Here is a 20,558-nt window from a genome sequence, read left to right as displayed (position 1 = left end):
TCGTGCTACCATTTTATTATTATCATTACTATTTTCTATCAACCATCCTAATTATCTAGAGATTCCAATATCGGATTTAACAATATCAAGTATTAACTAGCCACAAATGAAAAGCTATTGTTAAAATTCTAAATTAAGCACATGATTTAAAGCATAGAAAAGGAATAAATTTATGTGAAAAAAGAAAGAAAGATAATAATGATTAGTTGTAAAATGCTTTTGGAAATAAAATAATTTAGGAATCGATGCATTGAAAAAACATATCGATGGGGAAGACAAGCAGGCTCGCTGTCTCATCGTGCTATGTTCCTCCACGAGAGGGTAATAATTGGTGATCCCAATCCTAACGCAATAATTATTTCTCTTTTATGATTATATATTGTATATTTTAGCCATAAATATCTGACTATGTTAACCTAAATTATTATAGGATAATTATAAATTCTTTTAAAAAAGAACTGCAGGTACCCAAAACTGTACTATCCAAATCGTAAACTTCAAAAACAGAATAATTAATTTAGATGCTGTTAATTTTTTTTTTAATTACTAAAAGGTTCCGGATAGGCCAGAGACCAGAGCATTTTATATGGTCTCTTTCCAAGGGTTGTCTATCGACCTCTAGACTTTGTTATAGAGTATTTACCATTTGAGCTATCGATCTCTAGACTTTGTTATAGAGTATTTACCAGTTGAGCTATCGACCCTTGGTTAGATTAAATGCTGTTAATCAATAATAAACTTTATTAAATGCTCTAAAACATTTATCGAACCTATAATTGAGATTGCTCAAAAAAAAATATGTACACAAAAAAATGGATAGAAAACACTGCAGCAATGAGTTAAAATGTGATTCGTGAGTGGAAAACCAACAGATAAAAAGATCAGCAACTTAACATTTTACAATTTCTGATACTATCAAATTGGCCTTGTTTTAAATAAAAATTAATTTTAAAACTGTTATGTTAGAACTTGACTGATTTTTTGAAGTATCATCAAATTACAGACCAATGTTAATTAACTTAATTTACGTCCAGATGGGATCATGGGAAGTTTTAATCATAGATCTTTGTTTTGCTCACTAATAAAGGTATTGTAATAATCAGATGCAAAGTTTTATAAAATTTAGGAGATAATAAACCAATACAAAGCAAAATAAATCACACAACACCGTAACATTGGAAAAAGACCAATTTGCAAAATTACACCCAAAAAAATGAAACACACCCATATACAAAATAAACAATAATGAATAATGACCCCAAGACACACGAGAAACCCTATGAACGATGATTACAAGCAGCTCGTCAGGTGTCTGCGTCGATAGGGGGACCGTTTCTAGCCTGCGAGATCCGGTTTGCGTAGATGGTCACTAGACGAACCTGCGTGCTGTTTAGACCTTCCAAATACGGCGAAAATGCTTTCCCAAGCATTATATATATGTCTACCAGACAGAACACCACTGTCTGCAACAAACACATATCCCAAAAGAGCTCAGATAATTTTATCCGATTTCGTAAGTCTCAAGTTACTGGTATGAGTTTAAAACTTTTAAGTTTTGTTTTTTCTCAATTCCTTTACCTTGCGGACATCTGCGCTATGGCTCCCAAATGCTTCAAAAACCGCAGGCAAAAAAGATGGCAATTGCTCCATCAATTCCTCTTGCGAGAGCCTACCCACGAGCTGTACACAAGAATCAATGAAACTGTTTCAGTCAGACCTGATGATTACATCTATATCCAACTTGGTATTAACAATCTGGGAAAACACACAATATACCGTAAAATTCAGAAATCTTACCTTCGTTAAACAATTTATGCAAGCGACGAGAGTTTTCTCATCTTCTGTCACCAATAGTGGGACAATAACCTGAGGCAGTAATGTATTTTGCTTATAGACTAATCAACTAGAAACAAAAGCATAAAACCAAATGAAGCCGTGAAAAGAGAGGAACTCTAAGTACATACACTTAAACATCTGAAAGGATCGTATTGGGACAAGACCGTGGTCAGACATTGCTCAGCTTCACTAGAAACCTGAAAAGATATTATCATATGAGATCTGGAGACATATAGAAAGGAGTTTATCCACAAAAATAAGGTTTGAGAGTATCATCCTTACTTTTGGAACAGTGTCCTTTGATACATGAAGCAGCTTTTCAATTACTATTTCAACAGAATCTTCCATGGCATCTTTCTGAAATTAATAAGCAAGATATATACAAGTAAGAAAAGGTGTTTGTAATTTCACAAAGCCATCCTTAACGTGTTAGAGATGCTTGATTGATGAGGCTAAGTAAGGAACAAACCTGGCTTTTTAGCATTTCAGAAATAAGCGAAAGAGCAAGCTCTCTGATTGAAAAATCTTCGTCATCGAGCACTTCAAGAACAACCGTCAAAATTTGATTGAAGTACTGGGAATAGAAAAGTAGGAGGAATCTCCATTAGGATTCATAGGCAAGTGTACATGGCAAAAGCAACTACGAAAAATAGACTACTTCTGACTCAGAACAACAAAACGAACGAGAATCACTTACAAAAACCACAACTAGTGAATACATGGTTTGGCGTGCTAAGTTTTTACTTACAAGTCAAAGACTTAAATTTCGTTGTAAATTTCATTGACTTAAACTCTTAACAGTAGAACTGTACTATATAAGATATAAATGTCACAACCAACTACTCCAACTAGTGGAACCAGGGTTCATTAGGTATACCTTGGTCCAAACTGATTCCTCGTTAGCTACAGAGGCTTCAATTAATTGCTGGAGTCCAGATTTCTTGCTCGAAGAAGGGCTTCCATCACTCCCATTGATCTGTGAAAGCACAATCATTAGATATGCTGTTTAGTACCAGAGGTAAAAGATAACGACATTTAGCAGATGTGACAATAGTTACTAACCATATGTAGAATCTGAGGAATGCTAGGTCCAGATTCCGGCGTTGGGCTGACCTTAATAGATGCAAGCATGTACTGACCTAAATCTAATTCGCGAGGGACCTCATTTTCATGTCTTCCCTCCAAGGAATCAACGCTTGTCAGATTCAGACCATTTTTCTCCAAATGTGGTGGAGATAAATCATCCAAGTTTTCCATGTTGTCTGAGCTTCCATTAGGGCTAGTTCTTGATATCAAATTCTGGCCAGCTGAAGCAAATGTGTAATCTGAATCCTTGGTGTTCAACAGATCACTAGCAGAACTGATCCCAGTTCTGAGGTTCTGATACAGCTTTTCCTGGGTTCCACTGGAAACACTTTGACCAACACCACCAGTGATCATTGTTGGCTCCTGGGAAGAACTCCACTTCCTGCCACTATCACTATCAACTGAACCCCCAGAATACCGTCCAAGGAATATATTCTTCTTGGAGGCACCAGCATACCCTTCTTCAGACGATGTCCCAATGGCATCAGATGGATCATAAGACTTTATTCTCTGTTTATCTTTTTTACTCTGCATATAGTTTAATAGGTCCACCTCGATGCGGGGAGTATATTGTTTGAGTGATCTTCTCAGAGAGTTCTGCTCCTCAACCGACAAACTAAGAATGTAATTTAGCAGTCCCGCAGAATCATAATGATTATAAACAGATATGATGCAAGTAATGGAGGCTTCTTTCAACTTGGTATTTTTGTCACGGGTTAATGGCGTCAACTTCGCCAGCCACAACTTCAAGATGCCACTATTACCCGAAATTTCAGGGTTACCAGCGTACCTGTTGAAGGAGTTGATGGCAAATTCAATGACAGCTAATTTAGCCTTTGGTGATCTCTGCTCATCCAGTGAACGAAGCAATGCAGGTAAAAGGGAATCCACACTGTAGGTTTTGCTGACAATTTCCAAGGTTGAGGAGCAGGGTTGTCTAACTACCTCTTTAGGATCGATTAGCCGGGAGAAGACATGGGGTAGGACTCTTTCCATGTAGCTCTCAAAAGGCTTTCGGCAAGATGGTATAAGATCCGCAAGTGTCGACAGTGCTGCTTGTGCGACCTTGTGGTGAGGATCATCTAAATGCCGGAGAAATAGTTTCATTACTTTCTCAAAACTTTGAATTACTTCTTGAGCCCCTTTTGGGCCTTGTTGCAGCAGAGTTTGGAGAAAATTAAAAGCTGCAACTCTAGCACACCAATCAGAACTTGAGTTCAGTCCGTCGTTAAGGGCCTCGTTCAGGGAAGCTGGACCATCAACATAATTTGACATATCACCAACTTGCAATTGGCTATCATCAAAACTCCTCCTCCTCCCAGCGGACATTCTTCCCCCAACATTCTTCCTCAAAAGTGGCCTCTGGAAATTGGGAACATGGCTAGCGCTTGATTCCCTGAAATTCAAATCTCTATATGCGGTATCCATCTGCTGTCGGTCAAAATGACCTGCCATAAACCGCCTCGCCTCTCTGGCATCGTTGTTTTCCTCAAAAGAACTTCTCTCATTTCTGTCTGAGACCCGTTTCGCTGTCAAGGATGAAAAGGTAGGATGAGACTCGGACAACAGATTGCCACGGTATGATGATCTTCCTGAGTCCTTTGAAGCTTGAATTTGGGTGATGATATCTGACAAACCAAGGCCACCATTTCGATTACTGCCTTTGTTGATGCTGTGCGTTGATTCAGCAGTTGCGCTACTTGTGTAACTATTGGATGCTGGAACAGCAGCATGGAAAGGAGGATCACGAGACGATGGAGGGTCAACTCCTGCACTAGGGGAAAAAGAATACAAATTTAGCTGCGCAAGGATATCTTAACTCATGTTAAAGGACGTTTCAAAAACAAACTATACTCTCGTAAGGAAAGAAACTCAATACCTAGATCCAAACTACTTGAACGAAGGGCTGCAGGATTTTGTCTATCAGATACATGCAGTCCTCGGAGCATACTTTCAATGGCACTGACCTTCTGCTTGCTTGATTGTAACACACTTTCCAGACTACGTTCAGAACCTTTACTGACATCCTTTGATTGCGAAAGGAGTAACCCAGAAGAAAGAGATCCTCCAGTTGATAAATTTGAGCTTCTATCCATAGCGACTATGGCTGATGTTCCATATCCAGGTAGATTAGATGGAGCAGACGTCTGAGAAAATGAAGGCTGAGAATGTCTCTCACGGACAGATGGTGAGGCGTGTCTCCTATGAATCCCACCATCTTCTTCATTTATTAGCTGAGAACATATGGAATGCCTTATCAAGCCTCATTGATGCTAATAAGCAGACTACTATAGAGAGTTGAGAAGTCTTACCCTTTGTATGACAGGGTCAAAGGAGGAAAACAAACGACGAGAACGATCAGGCCACGTTTTTGCAAACATTCTGTAGCACATTCTAGCAGTTGTTCGTACCTGTTATTCAATATATTTACAGCTTTCAATGGAACATGGGAAAGAGATAGATGGGCAATACAACAACTACTACAAATCATTTGATACTATTTATGCAGAACATACATCCCATTAAAGTTGCATTCAATCCTAATCACTGCCTTACCAGAGAGGTAAACACGGAACAATAAACCTACTTCATAGCATCTGCATCATAACATATAGTCTTATGGAAAATAGTACCACAAACCTACCTCACTCATAGCATCTGCAACACAGCATCTAATCAGATCTTCATATAGATCAACGGATCGCTGAATCTCTGGAGCATCAGGCCAATGTTCGAGTGTTAACAATGCATATTCACAACATCTGTATTAAAAGAATGAGATCAATTTACAGAACATCATAAGTTTTATTTTTGATACAGAACTTCGAGTTTACCTTGCTCGCAGAATTGCATTACGGTCATGTTTCGCTGATTCAGCTATCCGAGGAAGTACACGGGCAGCTTTGCAGTTACGCAGCATCTGGAATAGCAAGAAACCATCTGTGTAAGCGCAAAACTTAGACAAGGAGGCCAGGTTCTAGAAACCAAAATAAGCAAGCTAATAATTTACCGTTTTTATGCAGCTATCAGCAGATTCTGCAATTACAAGTACAGTGATCACAACCAGCTTGAAAAGCACCTGATTACCATATAATTACTATTAACAAGAATGTGTATGTGTTGGATGTTATGGCAGTAAACGAGAGGAGGTTAAGCTTACTGGAATAAACATCTCAGCGCATGCTTCAAAATCTCCCAGTAACTCTTTTGATAAGAGACACAAGAGATGACAGGCCTACGAACACGAGAAATAGCATATGAAGGAAAGGCAATGGCAAAAATGGTTATCAAAACTACATAAGATAGGATGCATTAATCTAATATACCGTTCACCCCTACTAGCAAAATGTATTTTCTGGCTAAAACGAATATAAGTTTTACAAAGATGAAGGGTGTTGGCATCGAAAAAGATGAATTCTATAAATTAAGTACTTAATGAAAATGGACACCTCACCTAGTTGCCAACTTATCAATTTGTTTTACAAGGAAAAGACGAATCACAATACAATCTAAATCCAAATAATGAGGATGTCAAATCGAAAATTTAACTAACCTGCTTGACAATGGTAGATCTCCGATCCGCTAATTGAGTACTTAAGGGACCAACAAGTTGCTTCAGGAGACCTCGAAAGCAAGAGTAATCAGTCGCACCTTCAACAGAGAAAAGATTTCATGAGATGAAATACAAGAAATTTCCCCTGCTGCTGGCAGAAAATATCGTGGATACAAGCAAAGGAAATGAAACTTAGTTTCAAAGAGAAACAGACAATAGACGTAGTACCTCCTGCAACAAGTCCTTCAACCCTCCGCATAGCTGAAATACGCATTGACCAGTCTTTCTCTGGGACGAGTGTCGCTGCAACTTTCTCAAACTCTCGTATCAACTCCTTCTCTGAGTACACTTTGATGGGGTCAATGGGTTTTTCAGTGATGTCGGCATCTCCTGAAATGAAAAGATACAAAACCAGTAAGCCGAGATGGAAATATTACAACACCAAGTTTTAGACTTTAATACTTAAGAGAAACATTTTCACCCCCAAATAAAGAGTTTTCTCTCGTGGGAGCTTTTGCCCTGGGACTGCTCTTTTTGGGATTGACACTTGATGCCTTAACCTCATTAACAACATGGTGACCACTACGGGAATCTGTCGAACGCTGTTGTGGCTCAATACGTTCTAGTCTAGCGTTAATGTCCTTCACCTGATGAAAAAACAGAGAAAGAGTTGTAGCAATGAGCGCCCGAAGACAGAAATCATATTAATCTTTATCCAAGTAGACTAAGTTATGATGCAGATGAAAACTAGTAATATGCATTATGCAGTCTCGTAGTTCACATGGATTAATCTTAGTCTGAGATTTACCATATATGATGGAAGATGGTGGCGCTGAAGCTCTTCTCGAAATTGAGACCCACCCTGCATGTACATCTCCTGAGAAAAACAGAATTACAATATTAACATCAAACACGAGATAGAGCATCTAAATCCTGAATTCTCTAAAACAAAAATAGACAGATCTCCACAGAGGAAGTGAAATTCTCTACTCAAAATTGAAAGAGTTCACTACTTACTATCTCAATCACAAATAATACTAAAAGTCGAGGTACACAAAGGATGGTACAAAACTTACTTCAATGCACAAAATTGCAGCTTCCCTAACAGCTTGATTAGGGTCATTTAACATCTGAAGTATCTGATAAAAAAAATAAACACCCGCGATCAATTCAACTCGATACAAGAAAAAGCATTATAGACAAAGTAGAGCTATCAAAGGGAGAGAGAGAGAGACACTCACCGGAGCAAGTATAACACGCTGAAGAGGTAGTTCGGTAGATGCAAAAAGACCAATAGCTGATGTAACAGTACGCGCAAACTCTTCCCTAACTCTCCAACTCTTATGCATCCAAGCATACGAACCCGCTCTTTCAACTATAATCGTCGGAGACGAAACCTAACAAAAACAAACAAAGAAAACACTAACTAAGAAGGCAATTCTAAGCAAACACAAACTAATTCAAATTCCCAAAAGTTTAGTAAAATCTATCACTCACCTCCATAAGAGTGGTCAACAAGCGCCTAGCAGCATCCCTAACGGGTTGCTTACTATCACCAAGGCGCTCGACAACAGCAGGAACAAGCGCATTCAAATGAAGCTTCAAATGCTCACCAGCGAGCACAGCGGCAGAAGCAAGCGCTTGAAGCGCACCTTGAGAGACTCTAAAATTACTATCCTTGAGGAGATCCAAACAACAATCGACAAGTGACGTCACTTCCGCAGCGCTCAAACTCTTCCTAGAAGCTTCGAGAAGTTGATGCAGCCGCTCCACAGCGGCCATGCGCTCCTTCGTGTCCTTGGCTCTCGCCATTTCTAACGCTTCCTCCATATTACCTACCGACGATTCCGATCTGACTCTACTCCGTTCAGATCTGCTTCAGTCTCCAATCAGAAATCGAATCGATTCAAGGATGAACAGAGAAGAGAGAGAGAGAGAGAGAGAGAGAGAGAGAGAGAGAGAGAGAGAGAGAGAGAGAGAGAATCGTAGAGAGAGAGTGTTGTGTGTATCTCTGTAAATGTGATTGAGAGTTTAGAGAGAGAGAGAGAAAGAAAAGGGATTTAGAGAGGAGAAGTGTCGTTTAATTTTTAGTACTTAAGAGAAAAGAGTAAAGGCGACTGAGACTGTAAAAAGACTAAACTCATTTTTTGAAGAAGATAAACGAAACCATGTGGTTGGCTGGCACATTTGAGAACTTACCCTTGCTTTTCTTAATAATTACTGTTACATGCCACTGTATTATGTTATGTTCTGAACTTAAGGCACTGGTCGCGTTTGGGAAGCGGTTTAATCCGGTTAGGTTAGTCTGAAGAGAATTGAGTAATTACAGAATCCTTTTATAAACTAATTCTTTTTTTTTTAGAACAAAGAAGATCAAAATTCTGTAACTGTTAAATTACCTGAGGTATTAATTATGATTTATGAAATATAACAAATAGTTGTCGACCAAAATATGGATAAATCTGGATGGTACAATCAAACTACACCAGATAATAACAAAATTATAAAGTGCATTTTTAGTTTTATTATCTTTAACAAAAAAAAAAAAGCATTTTAGTTTTATTATCACTTTCACCGAAAAAAATAAACGAAAAGTTTCTCCAATCTATTTGATGAAAACTTAAAATAACACCCAAATCCAGACAAAACATAGGATAGAATGACTATACAATGGTTGGTAAGTTCGTTAGAGAAAAAAATAATACAAATAATTAAATTGCTTCACATTCAATTTAGGGAATGTTTATAATTTCTTTTTTTTTTTTTTGTCTAGAAAAGATCAGCTCAAACGAGCCAATGTAAAGGAAAATTGTTTACAAACAGAACATGATGCGGAGAGGTACGCGCTTGGCGTGCCAAAGAGTTCGCAGTTACATTAGCTTTTCTTGAAATAAAAGATAAAGAGAAAGTAGAAAACTCTTCCCTATCCATCGCGATGTCGTCCAAGTACGTCGAGAAAGCTGGCCAGTCAGAAGGAGAAGACACCATCTTCACCAGATCTGCACAGTCCGTATAGAAAGTCACGTCCCGGAAATCATGGCCAATCATGCACCGCATCGCCCACAGGAAAGCTTCAGCTTCGGCATGTAATGGAGATAGACTTCGACGAAAACTCCTAGCACCCATCAGTGGCGACGCAGCCTGTGTTAAGGTACAACACCATCCAGCGCCTGCAAATTGGTCTCCTGCTTTCCAGGAACCATCAATAAAGCAGCGGTAACCCGAGAAGACAGTTGGAAGTGAGGTCGTGGCCGCCGGAACCGATAACCCTACAGGAATAGAAGGAGCGATGTCGATATCCTCCTCAAGTTGAGCCTTCTGCCACCCTGTAGCTTCTCCTTCTGCAACCCTAACAATATCCTCCGGTTTCTCCATAATATTTTCAAAAACGCGTGCATTCCGGGCTTTCCAAATATACCACATAAGCCAAGGAAAAGCCACAATATTTGCCCCTGGATTTTGCTGCCCTAAGAAATGGTCCACATTTGCATACACCGATTCTGTTGGAAAGGATAGTGTGCCCACCGGTACATGGGCTAAAGCCCATACCTGACGAGCTGGAGGGCAGACAAAAATTGCATGATTTATTGTCTCCTCCTCGGCTCCACAACGAACACATCCAACGTCACATGCAATACCTCGGCGCCCCAGATTAGCCGAAACCGAAATGCAACCAGATAGAACCTGCCACATAAAATGTTGAATTTTAGGAGGGCAACGGACCTTCCAAACGCTAGCTAGAAGGGGTGTAATCTCCGGCCCAGAACCACAGGTCATAAAAGTCCGCTTTGCATCCAGTCGTGCAGTGTGATAGCCCGATTTGACAGTATACCGCCCTGTTTTCGTAAAATGCCAACCGAAAAGGTCAGTCCTCTGATTGCCTCCTAAAGGTATAGCCTGGATCAAAGCCACATCGTCTGGATCAAAATGCTCAGAGAGCATGTCCATCCGCCAAGAGTTAGTCTGTCGATCAATTAAATGAGTCATTTGAAGGGAGAGGTCATTTATCGGGCCCCTACTTAAAGCTGGTCTCGAGGATTGAGCTGGCACCCAAGGATCAGACCATATTGAAATGGTGTCCCCGAAGCCAACCCGTTTAATAAGTCCTTTGTTAACCAGAGAGCGAGCGGAACAGATACTCCTCCACCCATACGATGGGGAGTAAGACCTAATTGGTTCCAACGGATGCGTATTCCTATAGTACCTACTTTTAAAAACCCTGGCAAATAGGGAATCCGGAGCATCAATCAGACGCCAAAGCTGTTTAGCCAGCAAGGCCGAATTAAAATCATCCACATTCCTGAACCCAAGACCACCTAGCTGTTTACTAACACATAATTTTTCCCAAGCAAGCCAATGCATGCCCCCTGACTGACCATTAGAACTCCACCAAAAATTCGCCACCGCACTAGTGAGTTTGGATGTGATTGTTTTAGGGATCCGAAAACAAGACATCACAAAGGTCGGCACAGCAGTAGCTACAGATTTAATCATTACTTCTTTCCCTCCTTTCGAAAGCAAATTTGCTGTCCAACCATTCGTTCGACTCTGAAGTCGTTCACGAACAAAAGAGAAGACTTTGGTTTTGGCCCCACCCAAGCTTTCAGGTAACCCTAGATATGACCCCATACCACCCAAAGTGGTGATCCCCAGGACATCCTGTAATTCCGACCTTGTTGTGTCCTCAATTTAGTAGCCAAACTGTACCGATGACTTTGCAAAATTTATTTGTTGGCCCGAAACAGATTCATACTGCTTTAGGATATCTAGAATAACCCGACATTGTTCCCTGTCCGCCTTACAAAAGAACAAGCTATCATCCGCGAACAACAAATGCGTAATAGGCGGACATTTATTCGCCACCTTGATTCCCGTAATTAGTTTGTCCCTTTCTGCCTTCCTTATATTTGCAATTAAAACCTCTGTACATAAAATGAACAGATAAGGAGATAAGGGGTCTCCCTGTCGTAACCCCCGTTGTGGAATAATCAAACCATTTGGCTGGCCATTGAGAAGAACTCTATACTCAACTGAAGTGACACAAAACATTATCCAGGACACCCATGTCTCCGCAAACCCCATTTTTTGTAACAAAGCTGCCACAAAATCCCACTCAACCCTATCATAAGCCTTACTCATATCCGTTTTTATGGCCATAAATTTCGTCTTACAAGACGGGTTAGTGCGTAAACCGTGAAACATCTCTTGTGCAATAAGGAATGTTTATAATTTCATTAAATAACTTTAAATCAAAAATAAATAAATTTGCATGTCTATCACCAACCTAACAAAAGCTGGAATAAATCCAAAATTATGTATAATCAAATTCTAGTCTTTGGAATTTTTAACAAGACTATCATAAATAAGATATGTTATACTACTAATTAATATCTACCCATGGATTAATTATTGTGAAATCTGTTCCATTAGATGGATTTAATTAGACCATTCAACTGTGATATAATTATCTAGTACGACCCGTCGGTTCACAGATTGATTAATTATAAAAATAAAATGGTTAGTTTAGATAGAAACTACAATAAAATGGCTTATCCCAGTCTCGTTCGTATTAGTTTATAATCAAGTTCAAATTTTTTTGTTTAAAAGTTAGACTTCAGATTATTAATCACACACGTTGACATGCCAAATGTTATCATGCCCTTAAAGTTTATACAGCTGGTGCGGACCAAAGAGGGTGAAACGTAATTGACAAGTAATATAAACTTTCCCATCTTTTTCTATTTTAATTTTATCCTTGCTTCCAATGTATAATCTATTTATTTGTTTAGCACTTCCCAAAACCTATCATTTGCTTTGATGCTGATTATAATTAAAATTACTTTCCATCGGTTAGGCAATACGTACGAAGATTAGTTATGAAAATGAAGAATAACGTACGACTCTCCTACTAACGTAAAGTTTAGGTGAGCAAGTGACTTTTGGTAGCTAGACAAGACAAGTAACATCACAATGCACTCACAGTTTCTAAGGATGAACACAAATCTAAAATCCAAAAGATGGTGGAGGGAAGAGAAACGCCACCATCGAGTATCGAAATATTATTCTGATCCACGTACGTACTTATTCAAATGGATCATTCTAGTCTTCTGGAGACGCTTCCATCGCAGCTGTTCCGTTTGATATATGCTGGTGGTGTTATGATTCTTAAGATTTCCGAATGCACATCCACGATTCTGCTGACTATATCAAGGCGCTCCAGATCATCACCAGCCCGATCCTTGCATGAGTCTGTGTACCTAATGTTGATGAGAATAATGTCCAAGCGATGACTAAGGACAAAATTATGAATATGTTGATGAGAAAACAAAAATAATATTAATGATAACAAAGGTGACACATTTACATTCAAAGACGACCATACCACCATTTAAAAAGATTCCCTCGTTCTTTTCTTATCCCCAAAAAAATTCAAACTTTTCTGTTCAAATTCAGAGTAAAAATGTGATGTAATTGATGTCATATTTTGTTTGCTTATACTCTCAAGATCCTCCATTTTTTTTCAAACATAGTCTATTTCGACATTAATATATACAAAAAAATGAAGAGGTCAGTGTTTAACAAAGATCAATAGTGAGATTTCCTTCGAATCAAACAGTTGAGATATGGTCTTATTACCACAGCAAAGTTCAACGATTTGAATCACCTTCTTCTTTTTCTCCTATATCAACTCCTTATCATTAGCTAGTGGTATGTCCACTTATTCTCTTACAAATTTCAATCCTTTGAAAAATTCACAGGGAAAACAGTAATGATTTTTCGTTTTAGTAATATTGTCAATGTAAGTTTTTGGATCTGCGTTTTGGTACACGAATATGTGGCTCATTGGGTAATATGTATCCATCTGACCACGAAGAACAACAGTTATGCTCATAATATCATTATCCATCTGACCACGAAGAACAGCGGTTATGCTTATCATATCACAAAGGGTAGAGTCCCAACATAAGGGATGTTTGATCACTTACGTTTCTTGCAACATCAAAGAAGTTGGTTGAATATGATAAAAACATAGAATAAAGACTCTTTGTAGGCCAAACCAAATGCATTTTGCCAAGAGAGTCGGTTAGGGTCAACTGGTCACCTATCCTATTTGTTTGATTCATTAACTTAAATCTTGCTAATAGAGGCTACTGAATTTGCTTTCAAATCATCTATCAATTCAAGTGAGAGTTTACCACGAATTCTAGACCTGCTTGGTAACGGAATATGTTGGCGTGTATCATCATTTATCTTGAATACTGTCTCGTCGTCAGAGACTTCTAAGCTGACCGCTTTTGATTATGGTTATAGTGCCTTCTCCCTGTTTTAGATAGAAACTATATAAATTGGTTTATCCCATTTAGTTCGTATCAATTAGTTTAGGGACAATTTGAAAACTATACTAAATTTGAAAAAAAATTTAAAAATTACACTTAATCTTATAGTTATTTGAAAACTACACATTTTGAAATGAAAATGGACAGAAATACACTTATTATTAAATAATTTTAACAATTAAATAAAAACAATAAAAACTTAACTTATAATTAAAAATAAATCAACTTTAAAAATAAATTACTTTTTAAAATTGTTTAGTTCGGATTAATTATATAATAATTTAAAATTATAACGAAAATTACTTATTGTATTGTAATAATTACATGAATTAATTTGTGATCTTAAAATTTTGATTAAAGTAAAAGAATTTAAATATTTTTGTTGATATTATTTAGATTTAAATTTATTTAAAAATAAATAATTCAAGATTATACAATTTATAATATATATATATATATATATCAATGTTTTAGACTTATTTTAATCAAGGTTGATTTATTTATAATTTTGACTTTTTGAACAATCGTTATGTATTTTTACTTCTGTTGACTTAATTATCTTTGTCATCGACTTATATTAGAACAGTTGACTTATATTATGGCTAGTGGATTTATAACATAGTCGATTTTTTAACTGTTGACTAATTTTTTTTGTTCATCGATTTATATTTGTTTTCTGTTGATTTGTTTATTTATTGTTGACTTATTATATTCTACATTGATTTATTAATAAGGGCGATATTTTGAATGGTTGACTTAAGTTTAATTTTTGTAGACTTATTTATTTTTCCATCGATTTATTTTAAAATTGTCGACTTTTTTTTTGTTTGATTGTTTTTTTACAAAGTTGACTTTGATGATGTTGACTTATTTGTTTTGTTTGTTGATTCATATTTTTTTCCGTTGATTTGTTTGGTTTTAGTAGACTTATTTCATTTTAAGTTGACTTATTAATATGATTGACTTTTTTAACTGTCGACTTATATTTTATTCCTGCTGATATATGTTTTTTCTTTGTTGACTTATATTAAATAGTCGATTTATTCTTTTATTAATTGATTTGTTACATAGTCGATTTTTTTGAACTGTTGATTTATTTTCTAAAAGCTCACAATTTTTTATTATTTTATTAAAGTTAACAATTTTCGAAATAAATTAAAAAAATATAATTATTTTCCAAAAAAAAATTATTAAATGAAAACTAATATTATCTAAAACATTTACTAAACATAAATGGAAAAAAGAAAAATTCTAATTAATTTAATTTTAATTTTTATATAATAAATCTTTAAAATTGAATTACTAAATAATACCAGATCTTTAATCACGATTGAGTACCAGATTATTGGATTGTGATCCAGGGTCTTAATTTATTTTATCTTAACTTAATATTTTAGTTATTGATTAATATTATATAATAAATTAATTCATAATTTTTTTAAAAACAATTCTGAAAAATTTCGAATATCTAGTTTACATATCATTATTAAAAATAAAATTTTCAAATAAATTAATTTAATTATATTGTATTTAACTGTGATTTTGTCATTTTTGTATTGTTTCTGTTTTATAAAACAATTTTTTATTTTTTTAATCTGAATTTTAATTTTCTTTATTGATTAATATTTTTCATAATAAACTACTTCATCATTGTCAAAAAAATTTCAATATCAAAAATATAAACAGTGATTTTTAAAAATAATTTTCTAACAATGATGAGTTTAATTATTTTGTGTTTATTTTTTTAATATTTCATTAATTATTTATTAAAGGTATATGTTATTTATTTTATCTTAATTTAATCTTTTAGTTATTGATTAATATTATATATAATAAAGTAATTCATAATTTTTTTAAAAACAGTTCAGGAAATTTTCGAATATCTAGTTTACATATTATTTTTAAAAATAAATTTTCAAATAAATTAATTTAATTATATTGTATTTAGTTTAATTTAATTTGTAACCAAAGACAAAATAGTCGTTTAGTTCAATCCATAAAGTACATTTCAAAGACTTAAAAGATTTAATATAGAGTTCAAATTTCTTATTAAATTTGAGGTATGTATTCTAATTTTTTCATTAGTTTATCAATTTCAATTTTTTAATTTGTTTAAATTTAAGACTTCAGATAATAAATAAATCACACACGTTGACATGGCCAAATGTTATCATGCTGGCGAAAGTTTTTTGAGACAGCTGGTGCGGACCAAAGAGGGGGAAACGTAATTGACAAGTAAAATTATAGTTAGTCTAATAAAACTAATTTTTATTAATTTCCTACCTTTTTCTATTTTATTAATTTTTAGTTCGAATGTAATCTATTTATTTGTTTAGCACTTCCCAAAACCTATCATTTACTCAAGATGCTGATTATAAAATTACTTACTCATTGGATTAGGCAATACGATGATTAGTTATGAAAATGAAGAATTACGACGACTCCTACTAACGTAAAGTTTAGGTGATCAAGCGACTTTTGGTAGAGCTAGCTAGATAAGACAAGCAACATAACATTGCAATGCACTCACAGTATTAAGGATTAACTCAAATCTAATTAAGAATCCAAAAGATGGTGGAGGGAAGAGAAATGCTACTATCGATGATTATTCTGATCCACGTACGTACGTATTCAAATGGATCATTCTAGTCTTGTGGGGACGCTTCCATGGCAGCAATTCCGTTTGAGGCTGGTATGGTTTGAAAGCTCTGAGTAAGACCGACGATTCTAAAGATCCCCGTATGCACATCCACGATTCTTCTTACAATTGCAACGCGATAGCCATCATCACTAGCACGATCCATGCAATCGTCTGTGTATTTAATGTAGAAAGTAGCATCATAGGCGCCAAGTCCCTTGTGAAAGGGCTCCAGGTCTCGTGTGATCTCCATAGCCACTTTGTGAATCTTCAGAGCGCCTACACCGTGTCTGATATGGTTTCTATTAGTTGTGGCAACCGCAAGTTCCAAATACAGACGGATCCACTCATTCTTAAGAACCTCTGATTTTTCCACCTGCAAAAAAAACAAAAAGAAAAACAATATATACGATTAGTTGGTAAAACTCAAGAAAAAATAAAAAAAGAAAAGACAAGACAAAGGGACAAAGGGGAGGGCTTCCACTTTTAATTACCAGATGAAATCGGCCTGTGTCATCTGGAAAGGATTCTCTTCTGGAAGCAACTCATCGGGCTCGAAATATGAGAGCAACTTGTCACCCATCACGTTGTTACGTAAACCTTCGAGGTGTTTCTTGCTTTCAGCTATATATATAAACAGAGAGAGAGAGAATGATGAATTGTTGTATGTATACCATTACCAACCAATAAATTAATGATAATAATTATATACCAGGATAAGGTCCAGAACTATAGGAGACCAAAATGAATTCGCCATAGCCAAGCTCATTTACTTCAGCCTCAAAAATTGGAGGCTTGGTGGTCTCTGCAGCAGCAGGATCCTTGACTTTGAAATAAATACTGTAAGCGCAAGCAGCAGAATAAGTGGAGATGGTGTACTTCATTACGCTATCGGGCTGCACGTCTTTTCCCTAAAAAATCGAAATTGAAATGGCAAAGCAGATATACATATTTTAGCTAAAAATGATCACAAAACAAAACAAAACAAAAGAAGAGAGATCACTAAACTAACCATGAGAAAATTGTAATGATGAAGGCCCAACCTAGCATAAAGACGGACTAAGACACGACGAGAAGGGTCCCCATCCTTGGAGTAAGTGTACCCATTAGGAACAAGGCCCTAGTTAAGAACCGTACGTTTGTTACGTTATTAGTCTCCAAATTAAGAAGAATCGATAACTGATACATACATATTTGAGAATCATACAACAATTAAATAAGCAGGAGGGATGAAAGAAACGAATATATTACCCAGTGATGTATTCTACGGGGAAATTTCAGATCCCTCCCACCCTCTTTTGGGTTCTTGAACGTCAACGCCTCACCCTCTTCTGGGTTCTTGAACGTCAACACCGCCGACGACATCTTCTCGGAACCGAGAGCGGCTGATATGGATGGATCGATATGCTTGCTAGTCGATTTATGCACTCCACGCCATTTATATACCTAACTTATGTGCTTTAATTGGGCCTTCACAAGCCCATTTACACAACTCTGATTTTTAGATTATTCGAGAGATTCATATAATTTACATGAGTTTTTGTATGCATAATTTTCTATAATTAAATGCTTAAGCAAAAATATTAATCTATATTAACATTTTTGAAGTACATTTTGTGTTATACCCTTTAAGTATTACTCATTTAAATTTTTATTTACAACATTAATCCCACAAAAATTTCCATAAATAACATTACACAGCAACTCAATTACTAAACCTTCTTTAATCGACCAACATATTTTGATCAAAAAAAAAAAAAAAAAATCAACCAACATTTTTTATATTTATTGCCATAAAATCTTAACAACATCTATACATTCTGATTTTTCCAAAAACAATTATATCCATTAAGTTTTAAGCCATTAAATCTCCAAAACTATCTTTAGGCTTCACCTATAAGGCAAACGTTCAACTTAAGTACTTATCTCTTTACTGTATGTGAATAAAAAAGTTTATAATTAAAATTTAATACTTGATGATAACTATTACTGTTTGGTAGTTACTAAATAGTTGTGTTTTATTCATTATAATTTTTAATATATACTTTTGGAGTTTACAATTACTACATTTTATTTTTAAAATACTAATAATTATATTTATTTCAGATTTAACTCACATATATTCAGTTATGAGTTGTATCAAGTCTTACAACTATAAATATATTTACAAATATAAATGTATTGTATTCATAGATTATTTTAGTAAATCTGATTTGCATTATTTATAGATTTTACAAGGTCAAATCCAACCTATCAAAATTCAATAAAAAATACAACTCCTTATTGCAAATACACCAAAATATATACTAACATTGTAACATCTGTATAAATAAAAGAAACTCAATCATTTTAAAATATAAAATTATATATAAAAATAAATAAGTTATTGTCTCGTGGTGTACCACGGGTTAAATCCTAGTCTATACTAAATAAAAGTAGAACCTATAAGCTCCTATAGCTGTCCATCTAGAATTTAAAACAATCAATCGGGATAGACCATCTCAATATTTAACATCTTTTCCTATTTCGTTAACTACCATTTTAAAATTATAATATTTTATATACAAACTAGGATTTAACCCGCGGTATACCGCGGGACTATAATTTATAAAATTTAAAATTTATGGTTTATTTTTTTCTTATTTTGTTATTGTATTGTTAATTTTTAGATTTTTCTAATTATCAATATTTAATTTGATTTACCGAGACGATTTTAATTTTTTTATATATAACTTTATGTTTTTTAAATAAAATGATTAAGTTTTTTTTTAATATAGATGTTAAAATATTATTTAGGTTTTCACCCGTGGTACACCGCATAATTGTGTTTTTATGTAGAACAATATAGAGATATGTCGGAAGTAATTTTTTTTTTTTTCATGTAAATACATATATAACGTGAGTTGAATATGAAAGTTAATGAATTTAGAACTCATATGAAAATAATTTTAAACCTATCTTGTACTATTGAATCACGTTTTTTTAGATTTTTCACTAATTAATAAAATAAAATAGATGATTTGGTTCGAAATAAAATAATTTGGTTAGATATAATAGATATTTAAAATAAGTTCTTAAAATATGTTTATTTTAAACAATCACAACTTAGATTAGTGAAATTTCTTTAAAATGATGAAAATTACCCTTTTGAAAAAAAAAAATATATTCTGAAGCTGTATATTGTTCAGTTCGAATTGAAAATGTAAAATAGTCTGCTTTAATAAAACAAAACTAACGTTCCATATATAAATTACCACCAAACCCACGTTAGAAACACCATCATCACTTATAATTTTTAAAAGCTTTCATTCTTTAAATGTTTTCATTCTTATAATCAAAGATTTTCTCCCTCCTTTACTTCTTATTCCCGACCTCCTCTTCTAATTTTCTGCAGTAGTTTTATTTTCTTAATCCCATCGGTCATCAACATCTCAGCGCTTAATCAGGGATTAAGCTCCGATTTGGCCGAGTTTATAACATTTTTCTAATCTCAGTTAGAAGGATGATTTTTAATAAGCTTTGGGTAAAAGTATTGTGTTTTCTTTCGATCTCAGTTACAAAGACTTATAATTTTTTTAAAACCGTGGGTAAAAAAGATTATTTTTCCCCAATCTCAATCACAATGACTAATGATTTTTATATAAGTCGTTTGTAACTTGATCTTACACCAGCTTCATTCTAAACTCAGACAGACAATATCCCCAAAAGAGAACATGACAAAACATCATTAATTTGATATTTTGCCTTGTGATCTCTCTTGGGTTCTAAAGAAAACCAAGCCAAAGAAGGAAAAAAAAAATGATTAACAACAAACGACAAACAAAAAAATACACAAAAACGAAAAGAAATTCACATAAATCTTTGTTTTGCAAATATCTATACGTTTTGAAAAAAAAAACTAAAGCATTGAGAATAATGATATAGATCACCAATTCACCGATGGCCATATTTATAGTGAGTAGAGAAAAATTTGGTGAGCAAGTATATGAAATCTTCTAAAATATCTTCAAACGTACACTTTTGGAAATAGTTGAGGAGAAATTATAAATTAACTATGGAATATGCTGATAAGATGCTATTTTGGTTCGATTTAAGATGTTTGAGGAAA

General features: G+C 34.8%; 2 protein-coding genes across 2 annotated transcripts; both read right to left on the bottom strand.

The window, feature by feature from the left end:
• Window positions 1-1,090: 1,090 nt before the first annotated feature.
• Window positions 1,091-8,660, bottom strand: LOC104747919 (CLIP-associated protein). The gene is made up of 21 exons (XM_087486854.1): window positions 7,973-8,660; window positions 7,717-7,872; window positions 7,552-7,614; window positions 7,284-7,352; window positions 6,957-7,122; window positions 6,704-6,865; window positions 6,476-6,573; window positions 6,083-6,157; window positions 5,933-6,001; window positions 5,757-5,842; window positions 5,567-5,684; window positions 5,235-5,333; window positions 4,802-5,156; window positions 2,899-4,691; window positions 2,714-2,812; window positions 2,306-2,410; window positions 2,119-2,193; window positions 1,965-2,033; window positions 1,798-1,866; window positions 1,579-1,680; window positions 1,091-1,463 (listed from the first exon to the last, which is right to left on the bottom strand). Exons 1-21 carry the CDS (start codon window positions 8,303-8,305, stop codon window positions 1,305-1,307), a joined length of 4,320 nt encoding a protein of 1,439 aa, XP_087342980.1. The 5' UTR covers window positions 8,306-8,660; the 3' UTR covers window positions 1,091-1,304.
• A 7,524-nt stretch (window positions 8,661-16,184) lies between these two features.
• On the bottom strand, window positions 16,185-17,837 carry LOC147927391 (uncharacterized). Its single transcript, XM_087489604.1, has 5 exons — window positions 17,702-17,837; window positions 17,463-17,570; window positions 17,163-17,361; window positions 16,945-17,074; window positions 16,185-16,826 (listed from the first exon to the last, which is right to left on the bottom strand). Exons 1-5 carry the CDS (start codon window positions 17,813-17,815, stop codon window positions 16,730-16,732), a joined length of 648 nt encoding a protein of 215 aa, XP_087345730.1. The 5' UTR covers window positions 17,816-17,837; the 3' UTR covers window positions 16,185-16,729.
• Between the last annotated feature and the right edge of the window lie 2,721 nt (window positions 17,838-20,558).

The sequence above is a fragment of the Camelina sativa genome, chromosome 15 (assembly GCF_030686135.1).
Source record: "Camelina sativa cultivar CO46 ecotype springtype chromosome 15, ASM3068613v1".
Classification (NCBI taxonomy): Eukaryota; Viridiplantae; Streptophyta; class Magnoliopsida; order Brassicales; family Brassicaceae; genus Camelina; species Camelina sativa.
Note: the sequence above shows the minus strand (reverse complement) of the source record. Positions and strands in the feature narration are given on the sequence as shown.